General features: G+C 35.9%; 2 protein-coding genes across 2 annotated transcripts; one reads left to right on the top strand and one right to left on the bottom strand.

Moving 5' to 3' along the window:
* The first annotated feature begins 810 nt into the window (after positions 1-810).
* Positions 811-16,202, top strand: LOC110873281 (ABC transporter G family member 31). The gene is made up of 24 exons (XM_022122216.2): positions 811-1,263; positions 1,827-1,947; positions 2,786-2,874; positions 3,796-3,880; positions 4,317-4,473; positions 4,620-4,699; positions 4,797-4,941; positions 5,052-5,353; positions 7,078-7,359; positions 7,850-8,166; positions 8,255-8,415; positions 8,491-8,594; positions 8,680-8,836; positions 8,927-8,971; positions 10,001-10,119; positions 10,215-10,547; positions 12,052-12,342; positions 13,096-13,179; positions 13,245-13,378; positions 14,311-14,538; positions 14,606-14,777; positions 15,272-15,359; positions 15,440-15,606; positions 15,694-16,202. Exons 1-24 carry the CDS (start codon positions 935-937, stop codon positions 15,958-15,960), a joined length of 4,257 nt encoding a protein of 1,418 aa, XP_021977908.1. The 5' UTR covers positions 811-934; the 3' UTR covers positions 15,961-16,202.
* Positions 16,203-17,568: 1,366 nt separating this feature from the next.
* On the bottom strand, positions 17,569-18,970 carry LOC110873280 ((S)-8-oxocitronellyl enol synthase CYC2). The gene has a single exon (XM_022122214.2). The coding sequence runs from the start codon at positions 18,937-18,939 to the stop codon at positions 17,767-17,769; it is 1,173 nt and encodes a 390-aa protein (XP_021977906.1). The 5' UTR covers positions 18,940-18,970; the 3' UTR covers positions 17,569-17,766.
* Between the last annotated feature and the right edge of the window lie 990 nt (positions 18,971-19,960).

The raw sequence follows: 19,960 nt of genomic DNA, 5'->3' as shown, positions 1-19,960 counted from the left end.
ATTTTATTCTTACTTCATGTATATTGGTCGGTAGAGATTCTTATTGATATATGCAAATGAAGATTAAAAAAATTCTATTGCAACCCTTTGTATTAAAATTTCAATTTTCTATTTCCGCTGAAAAAGATGACCTGATAATTTGACAAACTTTTAACTGGAGAGTCTTTTTTGTAATTTCACCAATCCACTAAAAAATGTTCTAAAGTGCTTATGTGAAATCCATAGTAAAATGTGATAATGTGATTATTGATTTGAATGAGAATCATATCAATTGGTAAAATTTTAATGCTTTTCTTTGATTTATAACAAGATTTATGAGTCACATAATAGGCAATTCCTCAATAGTAAAGTTGGAGTATACTAAAGAGGACCTTATAATTTATAAACTTCCGAATGTGCTGACTTGACCGACCTGACTCGACCCGACCTAAACCGCACCGAAAAAAAATTATAATACAGTAATAGCCAAACTACCCCTAAAATTTTCTGCACCCCATGAAAAAATTTCCTGGGTCCGGATAACCACCCCTACTACATTTCTATCACTAGTGATAGAATATTGGGTGATGACATGGCATGATTTCATTGAATAATGGAAGTGATAGAATTCTATCACTAGTAACCACCCCTCCCCTAAATCAAAATTGGTTGAACGAGTCTTAATATTCTCAAACAATAAAATAAAAACTTTACTTATTTTGTTACTAGAATTCCGCAAAAGGGGCGATTTCGTCATTTCACGACTTCAAAATTCGCGGGCCAACTGTATGTATAGCCATAACAACAAGCTCGTTTCCATTACGTCACAAACCCTGTGAATGAATCATCAAACCGATCAAATTCTATACAAACATACAACAATCACACACCATTTCAAACCCTAAATCGAATTCAATATCCACAGTAATCATCAGATCACGTAACCGCTTCATCAATGGCGGCATCTGACGGAAGCGAGTACTTCGACGTGGACATAGAGAGCAGTTACCGCACCTTTTCACGGCGGTCGAACACGACGGATGTTCAGCGAGACGAGACGGAGCTTCTGTGGGCGGCGATTGAGCGGTTACCGTCCGGAAAGGAGAAGAAGACGGCGTTGATGCGACGGCAAGCGTCTGGATCTAATCAGCCTGAGAGGACGGAGACTATAGATGTTACGAAGCTTGATCGGCGTAATCGTTCGCTTATTGTTAAGAAAGCGCTTGATACGTCTGAACAGGATAATTATAAACTCCTTGCCGCGATTAAAGAGCGATTCGATAGGTATTATTAACTGTTAGCCATTATTCTATTAACTATTAACTGTTAAGATTAGTTGATGTTAGGTTTTTAGTTTTGTTTGATTCAGGTTTATGTGTTTAGGTCTATGTAGTTAATGTCATCGGTATCAGTACAAAATATCAGCCGATAATATCGGCGATATTGACCGATATATCATCGATATTACCGATATCAGTACAGTTCTTCCTAATTCTACCATTCGTCTTTTTTCTTATTGCTGGTATTAGTGTTTTAAGTCTTAATTGTTAGTTATTACGGTTAAATGTTAGTGTTTTAAGTCTTAGTCACTTCCTACTTGCTACAATTGTTAGTGTTTTGCAAGTTAAAAAAGGTTAATTTGTTAATGGTAGAAGAGTATACTGAATTGTTAGTGTTAAATTGCTATATATATAAATTTAGCATGATACTAAAATTACCGATATCTTACCGTGATAACTGATGTCTCAAATATCAGTCCTTGACCGATATCCGATATTTTACCGCTTAGGTTTAGGTATTAAGTATTGACTGTTTTGTGATGAATTGTTGTGTTAATGGTGGAATAGAGTTGGATTGGAGGTTCCGAAGGTTGAGATTAGGTTTGAGAAATTGAACATTGAGGCGGATGTGAAGATTGGATCTAGAGCTTTGCCGACTTTGCTTAATTACACTCGTGATGTGACTGAGGTAAGTGTTCTCTTACTTGGCACAGCATTTTTTTTATGAGAAAGCTAAGTAATGACTCAGAGTCTCAGATTGTGTAATATGTAAATTTTAGAGAACTGATATTCAGTCAAAACTCCAAAGTGAAGTAGACTTGAATATTATTTTTCAGAACAATGCTCATTTGTAAGTCTAATAAGCTGTAATTAGTGTTTTCATTCTAACATTTACGCACTACATATGATTTTTACGATAAATAAGTAGCTTTTCAGTGTTTATAATTATGATAAATTTACTTCCATGCATAGTTATTAAAGGCGCTAGGCGCACTCAAGGCGCATAAAAAGCGAGGGCCTGAGAAAAGAAAAGCGCACAATGATAATAAATAAAAATATTTTATGTATTAGAAATTTAATACTGTTCTTCAAATAAAATAAACTAAAGCTATTGTATAACATTTAATATCATCTATTTACTACCAACAGTTCTAAAATATTAGTGTATTAGTATAGAAAAGTAGTTTTTGTTAGATAAAACTAGAAATCTAGCTTCAATCTGACCGGAATTTAGAGAGTTTGGCCGGAAACTCTCCGGAATCTACGCCTGGACCATCACCCGGAGAATTAAAGCACAATTGTCTTGACTTAAGGCGCAATTGCCTCGCCTTGCCTAAAAAATAGGCCTAGGCGCAAGAAGCGATGACTTTTAACAACCATGCTTCCATGCATTTATTAGGTTGTTACTTTTAGGTGGTAGTATGAGATCATGAAGGCATATCACCATTTTTTTTATTTGGAATCAATGAAGTTAAGGAATATGGAACTTGCTGTTTTTATCTCTGATTTTTCTGGTGTGATTGCAGCGTTTGTTAACCAGTTTGAAGATTTACCATCCCAAGAGACATAATCTATGTATCTTGAAGGATATTAGCGGCTCAATAAAACCCGGAAGGTACCCTTATATATCTATTTTTTACGCTCACGGTTCGTTTTGATTTAAAATTTACCAGGAATAGCTTGAGAATGCATGCATAATCTGTATAAGATTTTATGTTGCATAGATTACATTCCCTTATATTTGGATACATACATATAGCATTTGCAAGCCTACCATATTTAATATCATTAAATTTTATAGTAGAAGTTATTTAATAGCTTTGATTGATGATCAAACTTAGAAACCTTTGATTTTTTGAGAAAGGTTTATCTACCATACTTTCAGATCAGAGATTTGTTAATGTGTTATTGATAATTGTATGTTCAATCTAAGCAGTTCAAATTGATGTGATTCTCTTTGAGTTTTCCATTACATTACCCATAGTTATTAAAGGCGCTAAGCGCACTCAAGGCGCATAGGCCTCGCCTGGGGCCTAGGCGCAAAGCGCAAAAAAAGCGAGGGCCTGAGAAAAATTAAGCGCATAATGAAAAAAAAGTTAAAAATATATCATGTATTAGAAAAAGAATACTATTCTTCAAATAAAATTAACAATTTCTATTATATAAAACTATATATCATCTATTTAGAACCAAAAGTTCTAAAAACATTAGTGTATTAGTGTAGAAAAGTAGTTTTCCTTAGATAAAAGTAGAAATCTAGCTAGAATCTTGTCGGAGTTTAGAGAATTTGGCCGGAAACTATCCGGAATCTAGGAATCTCGCCGGAATGTGTGCCTGAACCATCACCTGGAGAATTAAAGCGCAATTTTCTCGACTTAAAGCGCAACTGCCTCGCCTCGCCAGAAAAATGGGCCTAGGCGCTAGAGGCGATGGCTTTTAATAACTATGACATTACCTCACTGTATGAAATTGGTTGATAACTGAACAAAAGAAAATGATTTTTAATTAAGCTTGTTTATGTTTGACATGGGGACAGGATGACGTTGCTTTTAGGCCCACCTGGCTCCGGAAAATCTACATTGCTTTTAGCTCTTGCAGGGAAACTTGACACGAGCTTAAAGGTATCTACGCAAAGTTTTTTCTTTCGAAATTCTTCTCCTGCGAAAGAAAAACTTTATAAGATTGCATATTAAACGAAAAGGGTTGAAGATATTATTCAACATATACTCTAATTTGTGTGCATACGATATATCTCCTTCAAACGGCCATTGTGGAATGGTATTAGGAAATGTATTATAGTTTGAGCCTTCTGGATTTCTACCAAATGGCCAAATGGTAGAATATTAAAAGTATGTATACTTTTGTGCTAACAAATCAAATGCGTAAAAAATAATAAATGACAGGTATGACACGTGTTAGTTTCAAATCAAGTAATGATTTTTTTATGGTATAACTTGACATCTGGCATGGCAGTTGTTTTGAGGTACCAGAAGCTTGCTACGGTTTCAACATGAACTGTAACCTTTCTCATTTACTATACCGTTTCCCTTTCTTCAGAAAAATGGTAAAATTACCTATAATGGTCACGAACTTAATGAGTTCTGTGTTCAAAGGACTTCAGCTTACATAAGTCAAACAGATGACCACATTGCGGAGCTAACAGTACGTGAAACTCTTGATTTTGGTGCAAGATGTGAAGGTGAAGGGTTTGCAGGTTTGTATTGTCTGTTCATTGAAAAATGTACATATATTGCTTATATACACCTGGAAGTCAAATGTAAAGTTAGTTAAGGTTACTATTACTCATTACATGCTGTGACGTTTTTAACTGATTTCTGTATTCACCTGTTTTATTTACAGGAAACTTGATGAGAGAACTAACACGTTTGGAGAAAGAAAAGAAAATACGTCCCAGTCCTGAAATTGATGCGTTTATGAAGGTTACCATTCTGAGATTTGTAGCTTGCTGACACTATTTTCATGCTAATTATGTTATAATCTTAGTATAATTTTCTTATACAATAATGTAACAATCAGGCAGCCTCCATTGCTGGGAAACGGCACAGCATTTCAACAGATTACATACTGAAGGTGCTTGGTCTTGATGTGTGTTCAGAGACAATTGTCGGAAATGATATGCTCAGGGGTATTTCAGGTGGTCAGAGAAAGAGAGTTACTACAGGTAAAACCGTAAAAGTTATGCATGCCATATGGTTACACAAAACAATTTTTTCCAGCCTTGAATTTTGTCTAGCACTATCGATATGCCTTCATAAAGACATGCTATTGTAGGTGAGATGGTGGTGGGTCCAAGGAAAACTCTTTTTATGGATGAGATATCAACAGGGTTAGATAGCTCAACAACGTGCCAAATTGTGAAATGCGTAAAGAATTTTGTTCATCAAATGGAAGCCACAGTGTTAATGGCTCTGCTGCAGCCTGCACCTGAGATATTTGATCTTTTTGATGATCTGGTTCTGTTATCAGAAGGTCACATGGTCTATGAGGGTCCACGAGAAGAAGTCCTTAACTTCTTTGAGTCTTTAGGTTTTCAAAAGCCCTCACGTAAAGGCACTGCAGATTTTCTTCAAGAGGTATTATATTATAATTATTATATAGAGTAAAATGCCATTTTCATCCTGAGGTTTGACCAACTTTGCGACTTTCGTCCAAGGGTTTGTTTTTTTGCATCTGGATCCAAAAGGTTTGAAATCTTGCCATTTTCGTCTCTGAGGTTTGGCCAGCTTTGCGACTTTCATCCAAAGGTTTGTTTTTCTGCATCCGGATCCAAAAGGTTTGAAATCTTGCCATTTTCATCTGGCTCGTTAACTCCATCCATTTTTCTCCATTAAGTCAGGAATATTTCTGTCTTGTTGGCTAACTTAAAGGGCAATTTGGTCTTTTTTACTTTATGTATAAAGACCGAATACCCTTGAGAAAGACTGATTTGCTCTTTAAGTTAACAAAAAAGACGGAAATACTCTAGACTTGGAGAAAAATGGATGGAGTATTGGAGTTAACGAGCCGGATAAAAATGGCAAAGATTTCAAACCTTTTGCATCCAGATGCAAAAAAAAACCTTTGGATGAAAGTCGCAAAACTGACCAAACCTCAAGGACGAAAATGAGATTTTACTCTATTATGGGCATGTTTGGCTAAGCTTTTCATAATCAAGAAGTCACAAATTATGACTTCTCCTTTTCTCCTTTTTGAAGACAAAAAAAGCTCCAAAAGGACTTATTTTCATAGTATTTGGCTAAGTTTTTGTCCTTCTCCTGACTTCTAAATAATGTTTGGATCTCTTTCTCCATCTCAAAAGTCACTTTTGCAAAAGGACTTTTGCCCAAAATAAGTCAGGAAATCCTGACTTTTGGTAAATCCAAAGGACTTTTGCCCTTCAAAAGGAAAGCCAAACATTTTTCAAAAGTCCTTTTGCCCTTCAAAAGTCATTTTACCCTCAAAATAAGACCATGTGTAGTGGTAAGTTGTTATAATGCCCCCACCATGGGGCATTATCCGACACGTGGCATCCTAGTCAGCGTTGGGGCATTATAGCAAAAGTGGCGTAGTGGGGCATTATGCCAATAACGCCCATGTTATTTTTAATGAAAAAAAAACAAATCAGCGTTTAAAAAAAAAAAACAAATCAGCATATTTGATTGGTTGCTCAAAAAGTTGTCAGGGAATCTTAAAATTGATTGGTGGGTCAAACCACACAAGGAACCAAATAAGCGTTTTTATTAAAACGCCGGCCTCCAAATTTTTGAATTATAACGCCCAATAACGCCCGGTGTAGTGGGGGGAGGGGCGTTTTGGGGCGTTATTTTTCAATTTTTTTTAAAAATCACGCCCCACTCCGGGTGGTCTAAGAAACCCCAAACACCCTCTTAGCCCTAAAAGAAGATTAAAAAGCTTAGCTAAACATGCCCTATATATGCATATTTTTCTATAAGTTATCAGAGCATTCACATTCAATCCATCAAATTATACATACATTTCACTAAAAAACAACTCCTATATCAATATACTTCCACTAAAAACAAATACTTTTTCTCTCTTCTTTCAATTAAATAATATTATCATTACATTTTTCTCTAACTTCCACTCACAACCACTTTCAAAATATATTAAAAAATTATAACGGATGAACAGTGTCCCCCAAATATACAGATGAACAGTAACATTTTCTCTCTCCTCTACTCACAACCACTTTTTATACCCTTTATAATATAAAAACCCCTCCTCACATAATTTGATGGTTAGGATGTGAATGCTCTCACTTTTTACAAGTAAACTCTAACAACTGATGTGTCTATAGGTCACCTCAAGAAAAGATCAAGCTCAGTACTGGGCTGATGCCTCAAAACCATATGAATACATGTCAGTTTCCAAGATTTCAGAAGCTTACAAAAATTCCATCCATGGAAAGTCTTCGGAATCTACCCTTTCTGTTCCATTCGATAAATCCAAGAGCCACGTGTCAGCTTTGAGGAAAAGGCGGTATGGCGTATCAAAGTGGAAGCTCTTTAGAGCTTGTTTCTCAAGAGAATTCGTATTGATAAAACGACAAAAGTTTCTTTACATTTTCAAGACGATACAGGTATGTCCTATTGTTTCTTTATGTTGAAATAGGGATATTGGATTTAAATAACCCCAACTTTTACCATTTGGTCGATAACACTCTCAACTTTCAACTTATTTTACTCTGCCACTCCAAACTAACTGAACTCTAACCCAGTTAGTTGTCGTCAGATGCCACGTCATTAAACAAGTGCCACATCAGATTCCACGTCATCAAAAGGCCATGTCAAATGCCACCTCACATGTCATGTCACTAAATAAGTGCCACGTCAGATGGCACGTCACTAAATAAGTGCAACCTCATATGCCACGCCACTACACAAGTGGCACATCAACAAAAAAACTGAGTTAGTTTGGGAGTGACAGAGGAAAAAAAGTCGAAAGTTGAGAGTGACGTGGTACAATTCGTAAAGCTGAGAGTGCTATCGGCCAAACGGTGAAAGTTGAGGAAGTATCCCGTTGAAATATAACATAGATTAGAACTAATATATCTATCACATAATGTACAGGTGGCGTTTGTGGGTTTTGTTACAAGCACACTCTTTATAAGAACAAGATTACATCCCACAGATATGCCAGATGGAACGTTGTATCTTGGTTGTTTATTCTTTGCACTTGTGCACATGATGTTCAACGGCTTTACAGAACTCCCACTAATGATAGTCCGATTGCCTGTTTTTTACAAGCAGCGTGATAATAATTTCTATCCTGCATGGGCGTGGTCTATTTCTAGTTGGATATTGCGTGTCCCGTACTCGTTTGTTGAAGCTTGCGTGTGGTCTGGTATAGTATATTATAGCGTCGGCTTTTCTCCAAGTGCAGGAAGGTATGCTAGCTTTATCTTTTAACTCTTGCAACAAAATCCTTCATTAGAATTACGACATTCGTCTATGAATTGCTGCACTACTTTTCAGGTTTTTCCGTTACGTGTTCATTCTATTTTCAATGCACCAGATGGCTTTAGGCCTTTTTCGTACACTGGCTGCAGCTGCAAGAAGTATGATGATTGCCAATACTTTCGGATCAGCTGCTCTGCTTTCGGTAGTCTTGATGGGTGGTTTCATTATGCCGAAAGGTGATTTGCCAACTTCATTTTCATCTACACGAATCAACGGCTTATAAATAATAACTCTTCTTTTTTGTCTTTCAGATATGATTAGGCCATGGTGGATATGGGGTTATTGGGTGTCACCTCTATCATATGCTCAAAATGCAATATCTGTTAATGAGTTCACTTCCACAAGATGGATGAAGGTTTGTCGTTTGCACTTAACTTGTCCACGTCATCTTCATCAAATACAATTGTTTTATTACAACTCCAAATTCTGCCACTTTGCAGAATCTTACCGGTACAAATACTACAGTGGGGTACGGTGTCCTTCAGTTTCATGATCTGCCCACTCAGAACTATTGGTATTGGCTTGGAGTTGGTGCCTTGTTAGCTTATGCTTTGTTATTCAATATCATAGTCACTCTGACTTTGACTTATCTTAAACGTAAGCGCTTGTTTATTAATGTTTGGATGTGTTTTAAGCAAAAAAAATATAAATATGCTAATATGAATACTATTTTGTTTTCTACTGCAGCTCTAAAAGTTGCACAGGTTATTCTACCTTCAACCATAGAAGGAGGTTAGTTACTATCACAGTTACCTATTATGCTAGTTGGTAATTAGGGGTGGTCTTAACTCTTAAACCATTGAATCTCATTGAACCGCCCAAAACCGAAGCAGTTCTGCCAGTTTGCTCGGTTTGAAATGTATACGGCTCCATTCACAATTTGGCCTTGATAGTTAAATTGTTTTACAGTTCAGTTTACGATGTGAAATTTAAATCGACCGTGTAAATTCCACCGGCCACCAATATTTTTATTTATTCTTTCATTATAGGACAATGCAGTTATGTTTATATATTATATTATAAATAAGAATCATTCTTATCATCGTCTAAAAATAGTACTTAGTGAGAAGCTAAAAAAGTTGGTTCAAAATGCCAAACCACTAAAGCCAACCAGTTTGGTTTTGTCCGAAACTGTAGTTAGTGGTCCAGGTAAGAGTTTACGCTATATGGGCGGAACCGAACCATGAACACCTTATTGGTATTCATAACTTGAATTTGTGGTTTTGGTTTTGATCTACAAATTTTTTTTTACTTGTTTGTTAAGGGTAAATTAGATTTTGAGTAAAATGCCATTTTCGTCCCTGAGGTTTGCCAGTTCTGCGACTTTTGTTCAAAAGTTTGTTTTTTCGCATCTGAATCCAAAAGGTTTGAAATTTTTCCATTTTCATCCGGCTCGTTAACTTCATCCATTTTTCTTTGTTAAGCAGAGGTATTTCCGTTATTTTTGCCAACTTAAAGAGCAATCCGGTCTTTTTCACTTTATGCAAAAAGACCAAATTGCACTTTAAGTTAAAAAAAGACGAAAATACCTCTGATTTAACAGAGAAAAATGTATGGAGTTAACGAGCCGGATAAAAATAACAAGATTTCAAACCTTTTAGATCCAGATGCGGAAAAACACACATTTGGACAAAAGTCGCAAAACTGGCCAAACCTCAGGGACGAAAATGGCATTTTACTCTTTGATTTTTATAAACTATGTGATTTTGCATTTCTGTAATGGAGGGAGTATCTGAAAAAGTGAAATTCAAATTTCTGCAGCTGACGATAAGGCGACAGTTAAATCTAAAAAAGTTTCTAGAACAGCCGGCATGAGTCTACCTTTCAAACAGCTGTCAATGACCTTTCATAACATCAATTACTTTGTTGACATGCCAAAGGTACATCGTACACCCTTTCTGTTATTGTCTACTACTTGCGTGGCAAACATGTAAATTATGCAAAAACTAAACTCACTTGAACATCATTTTGTCAGGACATGGTTACGGAAGGTGCAGAAGGTAGGAAGTTGCAACTCTTGTCTGACGTAAGTGGGGTGTTTTTGCCAGGTGTCCTTACTGCACTAATGGGGTCAAGTGGGGCCGGCAAGACAACCTTAATGGATGTCCTTGCTGGCAGGAAGACAGGTGGATACACTGAAGGGGATATCACTATATCCGGGTTCCAAAAGGAACAAAGCACTTTCGCTAGAGTGTGTGGTTATGTCGAGCAAAATGATATTCACTCTCCTCAAGTCACTGTTATGGAATCTCTCTTATTCTCTGCGTTTCTCCGCCTGCCGGAAGATGTCCCTGAAAAGCAAAGATGGGTTAGTTTCGTCTGTTTGAATATATTAATATATTACCCACTAGGTTATAATCTCGTTTATTACACGGGTTGATAAATGTAATGTTATATAATTAGCATGGTTATTAAAGACGCTAGGCGCACAGGCCTCGGCCCCGCAAGGCGTAAAAAAAGCAAGGGCCTGAGAATAAAAGAGCGCACAAAGAAAAAAATCAAAAATATTTTATGTATTAGAGAATTAATACTATTCTTTAAATAAGATAAACAAAAGCTATTATATAATATTTAATATCATCTATTTAGTACCAAAAGTTGTAAAATATTAGTGTAGAAAAGTAGTTTTCCTTAGATAAAAGTAGAACTCTGGCTAAAATGTTGCCAGAATTTAGATAATCTCCGGAATCTAGGAATCTCGCCGAAATCTGCGTCTGAACCATAACCAAGAGAACTAAAGCGCAATTGCCTTGACATAAAGCGCAATTGTCTCTCCTAGCTTGGAAAATGGGCCTAGGCGCACAGTGGCGAAGCTTAAAAATTTCCACCGGGGGGTCGGAAGTCACCGGATCTAAAAGTATATACCTAAAAAAAAATATTTTTATAAAACCGGGGGGTCGAAAACGTATATACCTAAAAAATTCTATACGAAACATACATACATAACACTACTGAGCAAAAAGTTCGGGGGCCCCCCCGGCCCTTCAATGCTTCGCCCCTGTAGGCGCAAGAGGCGATAGCTTTTAACAACTATGATAATTAGGAACAAAAAAGTTATGTTTAAGAAAACATATGCATTGCACGGTTGAATAGACCCGTGTATTATATTAATAGAATATATTATAATTTGTTAACATATATAGTCGTCATTCGTCAAGATATGTATTTAAAAAAATGAATAATGACGTGACAATTTTAAATTTTGTTAAGTTAATTTTTAAAAGATTATTTCTATCAACTGGGTATTAACTTCGATTTTTGAATACCACCTATTTTTTATTATTATTTAACATATTGTATTTTACCATTCTTACCATCCAATCACATAAATATATGATTTTTTAGAAATCACTCATAAACACAGTTATCGTCATTTTTCTTTGTTTTTTTAATATTATAACCAACATAATTTTGAACTTGGTGAAGTTTTTATATAAAAAATATAAGTTTACCTAAAAAGATTAATAATAACTATCTTTAATTAACAAAAATCATCATCATCATCATACTCGGTAAATCCCACCAATAGCAAAGCTAAGGTAGGGTCTGAGGAGGGTAAGATATAGACAGCCTTACCTGTACCCCGTAGGAATAGAGAGGCTGCTTCCAGTGAGAACCCCGGCTCGTTAATTAACAAAAAATAAATACCCATAATTAAGTATGAGAAAGAGGGGGGAAAACCAAAAGGAAGATGCCTCCAATGGATGACATATGTCCCCCATTGTTTTTTTTATTATATAAGTATAGATAAATATAGGTATAGATTTGACCCGTTTACTTTTAAGCTGATTTTTTTTTTCAAAAACAAACAGGAGTTTGTGGAAGGAGTGATGGAATTAGTTGAGCTTGATGTTCTAAAAGATGCATTAGTAGGCTTACCTGGCACTACAGGGCTATCCACTGAGCAAAGGAAAAGATTAACAATAGCCGTTGAGCTTGTTGCGAATCCCTCTATAATATTCATGGATGAGCCAACATCTGGACTTGACGCTCGGGCTGCTGCCATTGTTATGCGAACCGTTCGTAATACAGTTGATACCGGAAGAACAGTTGTTTGCACCATTCATCAGCCAAGTATTGAAATATTCGAAGCATTCGATGAGGTTTCAGTTTCGCTACTTGATGTGTATAATTAGGGCTGCTAATGAACTGAACTTTAAGCGAACACTTCATGAATTGTTCGGCGGGAAGTTCGTTTGTTTAATAAATGAACGAACACGAACAAAAAAAAGTTGTTCGCTTAGTTAAATGAACGAACATGTTTAGACATGTTCGTTCATTTATGTTCATGAACGTTCGGTAACATGTTCGTTTGTGTTTGATAGTTAATTAGAGTTGTTAATTTTTATATTTATTTTCCAGTATTCCCACGTCAATTAGTATACATGTTCGTTTGTGGATCTTCTTAATGTCTATGATGAAAGATGCCTATTTTATTTAAAATTTATATATGTTTGTTTGTAATGTCTATGATGAAAGATGCCTATTTTATTTAAAATTCATATATGTTTGTTTGTGTTCGCTTCTGTTCATAAACGCTCGTTTGTGTTCATGAACATTTGTTTGTGTTCGTTTGCGTTCGTGAACGATTGTTTGTTTTTGTTTGTGTTTGGTACCTAAAATTAACAAACACAAACGAACACGAACATGTTCATTTCGTTAATGAACGAACACGAACATAAAATCTCGTTCGGTAAGTGTTCATGAACTGTTCTTGAACACATGTATTTCCTTAACAAACAAACATGAACAAGGCCTTGTTCGTGTTCGTTCGGTCAGTTTGCAGCCCCATGTGTATTTATTAAGTGTGCAGAAACCTTTTGAAATTATGTTTACATTTGTTTCATGATTCACAGCTGCTTCTAATGAAAAGAGGAGGACGCGTGATTTATGGTGGAAAAGTGGGCAAGAGATCAGATATTTTGATCAAGTACTTCGAGGTAACAATTGTGTTTGACAATTTTTATATACAAACTAATGAAGAATTTGTTATTAATATATACAGAGTATAAACGGGATTTCACCGATGCCTAGTGATTATAATCCTGCAAATTGGATGCTTGATATGACTACACCTGCTGCTGAAGAAAGAATTGGCCAGGACTTTGCTGAGATTTATAAAAACTCTCAGCAGTATCGGTAAATACAAAACCAACATTAAATAAAAAATGCGAGAACCGAATAAACACTTGTGCCTATTGCTTTCACTGTGATACATAAGACAGTTATGTAACTGTATAACTGTCTCTCTTTCTCACTGTATCTAACATGCATAATGTATAAGTGCTTAGGGTTGCAAACGAACCAAACATTCAGTGAACAGTTCATGAAACGTTCGGGGGGAAGTTCGTTTGTGTTCACTTGTGCCTATTGCTTTCACTGTGATATATAAGACAGTTATGTTACTGTATAACTGTCTCTCTTTCTCACTATATCTAACATGCATAATGTATAAGTGCTTAGGGTTGCAAACTAACCGAACGTTCAGTGAACAATTCATGAACCGTTCGGGGGGAGTTCGTTTGTGTTCGTTTGTTTAATAAATGAATGAACATGAACAGAGGTTGCGTTCGTTCATTTATGTTCGTGAGTGTTCGGTAACATGTTCGTTTGTGTTCAATAGTTGATTAGTGTTTTTTAGTCTTTATATTTTATTAAAATGCTTTGAAATTCTGACAAATAAAACATTTAATAAGTATCAGTGTATTATATATTATGTTCATGAACGCTGTGTATTATATATTATGTTCATGAACGCTTGTTTGTGTTCGTTTGTTTCAATTTGTGTTCATGAACATTAGTTTGTGTTCATGAACGTTCGCTTGAGTTCGTTGCCTAAAACTAACAAACGAACACGAACACGTTCATTTCCTTAACGAATGAACACGAACATAAAATCTCATGCGGTAAGTGTTCATGAACAGTTTGTGAACACGTATATTTCCTTAAAACAAATGAACACGACAAAAGGTCTTGTTCGTGTTCGTTCGGTTCATTTGCAGCCCTACTGATATCTATAAGTTATAATGTTATCCTGTACACAAAAAAGTCTTACGGTTTAATATCTTTAGAGAAATTGAAGTTTTGATTCAGCAAGAGAGTACTCCAAAGGGTGGATCCGAAGCTTTACATTTCTCTACAACATACTCCCAAACTAGTCTGTATCAGTTTAAAACTTGCTTGTGGAAGCAGAGTCTTGTGTATTGGAGAAGCCCAGAATACAATGCTGTGAGGATGTTGTTTACAACCATGTGCGCGCTCATCGTCGGTTCTATGTTTTGGGACGTTGGTTCAAAAAGGTATTAAGCATACCTTCATCATCGTTTTTGAACATCATAGTTTATTACCAATCTGTTCATTCTGCAGAGACAGCACCCAAAACGTAATGGTGCTTATAGGTGCTCTTTATACAGCTTGTCTGTTTCTTGGTGTAAATAACGCATCCACCGTACAACCCGTGATTGCAATTGAAAGAACGGTTTTTTACCGCGAAAGAGCAGCTGGAATGTATTCTGCAATTCCTTATGCTATAGCACAGGCAAGTTCCTTATACTTTTATATTTTTTATTTAGAGTAAAATGATATTTTAGTCCCCTAGATTTGGTCAGTTTTGCGACTTTTGTCCAAAGGTTTGTTTTTCTGCATCTGGATCCAAAAGGTTCAAAATCTTGCCATTTTCATCCGGCTCGTTAACTCCATCCATTTTTCTCAAGTGAGAGGTATTTACGTCTTTTTTTGCTAACTTAAATGGCAATTTGGTCCTTTTCTTTTTATGTAAAAAGACCAAATACCTCTAAAAAGACCAAATTGCCCTTTAAGTTAACAAAAAATACGGAAATACCCCTGACTTAACAGGAAAAATCGATAGAGTTAATGAGCCAGATGAAAATTACAAGATTTCAAACCTTTTGGATCCAACCTTGGGATAAAACTCGTAAAACTGGCCAAACCTCAAGGATGAAAATGGCATTTTACTCTTTAATTTATTTTTACTTTTTATAGATACAAAATTTAGTTTGATTTGTTTTACAGGGTCTGGTGGAGATCCCATACGTAGCAAGTCAGACAATAGTTTATGGTGTGATTACGTACTTTATGATCAACTTTGAGAGGAATATCGGTATCAATCTAATATGCATAATTATAATAGCGACAATAACGATTACGGTTATATGATATTTTATATTTTTTTTGGTGCAGCGAAATTTGTACTCTACCTTGCGTTCATGTTTTTAACTTTCACCTACTTTACCTTTTATGGAATGATGGCAATTGGTCTTACACCGAATCAGCAAATGGCTGCGGTTGTTTCTTCTGCGTTTTACTCGTTATGGAATCTTCTTGCTGGTTTTCTCGTCCCAAAAGCGGTAACTAACTTAACCAACTTATTGTTACTGTTTTATAAATGTTTTCAAGTGCAAGGTGATAAAAATAATGATTTGTTTTTTTTGTAGCAAATACCGGGATGGTGGATCTGGTTTTACTACATATGCCCGATAGCTTGGACTTTGAAAGGTCTGGTTGGCTCTCAACTTGCTGACGTGGAAGAACAGATTGTGGGACCGGATTTTCAGGGAGCAGTGAAAGACTATTTGAAGGAAGCACTTGGTATGGATTCCGGTATGATTGGTGTTTCTGCTGCGGTTTGTTTTGCCTTCAGTCTCCTTTTCTTTCTTGTCTTTGCTCTCTCCCTCAAATTGCTTAACTTCCAGAAAAGATAGATTACACTTTTGTTCCCGACACGATTACCACGAGTTGCAAGAACCGAGAACGTTATGTAGCCACAGGCACTCATAAAGAGTCCAAAGGAACAAACAGATCGGTTATGAGATCATATCTCTTATGCTCATTGCAGCTTCTATGGCGTCGTTGCACACGTGCCAATTCTTTAACAGTTTTGATACACGACTTAGCTTAGGAATCATCCTGGTTCTTATGGTTAAAGAAAGATGCATATGATAGCTTATTTTGCATCATTTTGTGGTTACATTCTATAGCTCTCATTGACTAGTATTATGACGAAACTTATTGCTAATAAATGAACAAAAGCATATTATTATTGTTTTTCGTTGTTGGAAAAGAGACTTTCGAAAGTTTTTCTTCTTATCTATCAAAAGGTAATAATAATGGTATTTGAATTAGAACGGTCTCTATGAATCTAGTAGAACTAGAAACCCATGTCCTCGATTTATGAGAGACTTGCGTTGTTATATAATATTTCACCAGTAGCCCATTTGGTGGATTCGTTAGCCGTTCAAAAAAATCCGCTAATCTCGAGATTTATATTTAAAACCAACAATTAAAGATACAACAATTACAAATAAAATGGTCATTTGAGTTGGTCATTGGTTGTTTAAATTCCTACCACGTCATGAGTTATTAATATTCACATACGAACATTAAACGGGTTAGCTAGTAATACGACATGAATAATATACGGGTCGTGTTTGGGTTCATCTATTCAACTTGACAACCCAAAGTTATTTGACACGACATGATTAACTCTGCTAGTTATCTTTACGTCTTTCTTGTCGACGATCAACCTAGGATATGTATAATGTGTTACATAATAGTTGTTCATAATATTTGCATACTTGTTAGGTCATGTGCAATGGGATAATGGCCAACGTGGCTCCCTCGTGGCAAAGAGAGGATACAACCAATACAATTGTTTAAGTTTATTCAGTTGATCATCTGCAATGCGGTCTGTGGGCAACGTGGTTTTTATTTCTTAACAAGTTGAGGCATAACACTAATTTCTATGAAGCTTGTTAAGTTTAAACACTAGTTATGCAAACATTTAAATCCCTTAAACCAATGATCGTATATCAACTTGTAAGTTGTAACACCAATACTTTTATAAACCATGCTTTTATGCAACTTAAAAGAGTTTTACATAAAAGCGGTTTTAACTCTTTGATCAATAACAAAACTGGCGGAAACATATTATTAAAAGTTTATATAGCATCATTGTACTTGAAAACTAAAAACATGAGTGAGACTTTGGGTATTGGAATAACATTTACATAGCACCATTATTGTCCGTTTTACCTACAAGAAGCTCATAGATTTCAGACTTTTCATAACACGCATAGTTCCTCGCTCATCAACAACCAATGCAAAATATGTTCAATACGCGTTTGTGTATTTGAAGTCGGACAATCCGTATGTTATTGTAAAGTTGTGTTATGAATTATGGAGTTTGTTGAAGGTATTAGGTGAATGTGTTTGAAATTGAAAATATCAAGACACCTTGTTTATTGTCTTTATCAACTTTGATCCTTTGCTTGAATGTCTTTAACCAGACAGGATGAGAAAAATCTGGGCTATTGGAGTTAAATATTTCATCTATATCATATGTCCATTAAAAGGGGTACAAGATTATTAAAAAAAACAAAAGAGAAGTCAAAACTCTATTAAACGAGTGGTACACCACATTTTCTTCCAAATAAACTGGGGAAATTTTACATTTACAACCCCATAACTATCGTTTATTTATATTCACACCCTACATTCTTATCACATTTTCATGGAATTAGTTTTTCTTGTCTCAAAACATCAATCCAATGTGATATCGAATCAAGTGCTAGATACCTCTTTGTGAACCCAAGCCTATCTGCTTTCTCTCTTGTTCCAAGCATCTTAACCGGGCAACGAAACAACGCGTCCAAGAAATACCAATTCGCCAAATCCTCCATTTCGGTCTCGACCAAACCCTCTTTCTTCACTATCTCTTTCCAAACACCCCCCTTATCGCTCATAGACCCTGCGAAAGTAAACTCCTCGGACAACATTTTCAAAGGCACGATCGCTCCAAACTTATCCCCAATCGCCCCCCATATATCCTTCCAAGTTGAACCATCCCCGTTTATTGAATTAAACGCTTGCCCGTTAGTTGATTGAACCGAATCGTTTGTGGCTGCCCATATTTGTTGTTTGGCCACAAGCCTAGCGTCCGAGACATCAACAAATTGTTCTTCCCAACACTCTTTTCTTCCACCAAAAACAAAGGGGAGGTTCAAATACTTACAAATGGTCCCATATACGCATAAGCTTCCCATGAAGTTATACACGGTTTTTCTCGAACTTCCTATGATCAAACCAGGCCGGTGAACTGACCATGGGACCGCACCCGCTAGTCTCTCCTTAAGGAGATCTTCAAGACCATAGTAGAAGTTATACCCTATTGGTGTTTCAACTCTTGGACAATTCTCATCATAGTAACAAACCCTTTTGACAAGATGGTCCAATGAACCACCTTGTAAAGACACATAGTGTTTGGTCCCAGTTTGAAGAGAGAAGTGCTTCAAACCCTTGGCTCCTGGTAGGATTGAGTCCATTGCATTGGACATCATGGCTTTGTTTTGCTCATAACATTCAATGCTATCTAGTGGAAACTCACTAGCCCATGTTACCCAAAACACATGGGTCACATCATGCAAATGAGAGAGTTTGATTTGGGTTTCAAAAGGGTCAACAAGGTTGCATGAAATGAAATGGTAATTAGGGTTTGTGTGAACCGGTTTTTTAACACTTGTCACCGTCTCCGGCCGCCTCGCCACACCGTAAACTTTCCATTTGGATCTTGAAAGTAGCTTCTCAAGAAGCTGCTTTCCAACTAGACCGGTTACTCCAAAGATGATGGCAACATCTTTTGGAGTCCTTTTGACTCTTTTTTGAAGCTTTTCAATAACAGCCATTTTTTTAGGGTTTTTGATTTCTCAAAGAGGCTTTGTTTATGTTATGGTATCATTTAGATGAGCCAGAAGGGTTTATATAGTTGTGCATTTTTTGGCTAATCATATATTCATATCCTGGCCTCACCAACTGTCATAAAATAAATTATTGCATGTAATTTAATATCAATATAAAATAAATTATTGCATGTAAATTAGTATCAAGTGGGCTTTGACTCAAACGTACAATCTTCTAGAGATCAGAGATGGATTAATTAAGAAGGATTAACTCATTCTTAATACGTTAAATGAAAAAATCACGCGATATAATCAAGTTTTTTCAAATATTCTAGTGCAGTCGATCGCTCAACACTTACATTTTTTCAGAAAAAAGTTATTTTCCCTATACGAACGACTTGTCGTCTCTATATGTTAGATTATTTCTTTTCAATTTTTTTTGTCGGATGTGGGGAAATTTTGCCGCCTAAATGAAAAAATCGTTTTGATGATGATAGTAAAATACGAATTTTTTTTAATAAAATAGGATATATTTATAAAATTTAACAGCAAAAAGTTGGTCCCAATAGAAACAATTTTATCTCATTATGCAATCTATTTGACTAGTCCATCTTAATAGAATAAAAATCTAAATCTAAAACGATATCAAGTGAGATTTGACCACGTATATGTGGGTAACAGTTGCATATTAAATGCCAAATTGCGATCAATTATTAGTCTTGAGGGTTACGTGCTAACACAGGTCGATTTGGGGGGAATATTTCTCAAATAATTTACGGGAACAGATATATGCATCTAATATATGAGGTATTATATTTGATTAATGTGGATGAATTTATAAATCAACTAAAAGCGTATATTTTTTTGGTTATGCTCAATTATTATGGATATACATAACACTTTAGTTGTACACTAGATTCTTGCCATAGGCCGCACGTTGCGGCGGCAGCAACTTAGTTGTTTATAGCTAACGACACGTTATGTGATGCGTTAATCATATGAAAACCAGGGGCGTACCCACCCTAAG

This window comes from Helianthus annuus, chromosome 8, assembly GCF_002127325.2.
Source record: "Helianthus annuus cultivar XRQ/B chromosome 8, HanXRQr2.0-SUNRISE, whole genome shotgun sequence".
Lineage (NCBI taxonomy): Eukaryota > Viridiplantae > Streptophyta > Magnoliopsida > Asterales > Asteraceae > Helianthus > Helianthus annuus.
This window is presented reverse-complemented; position numbering and strand designations above follow the sequence as displayed.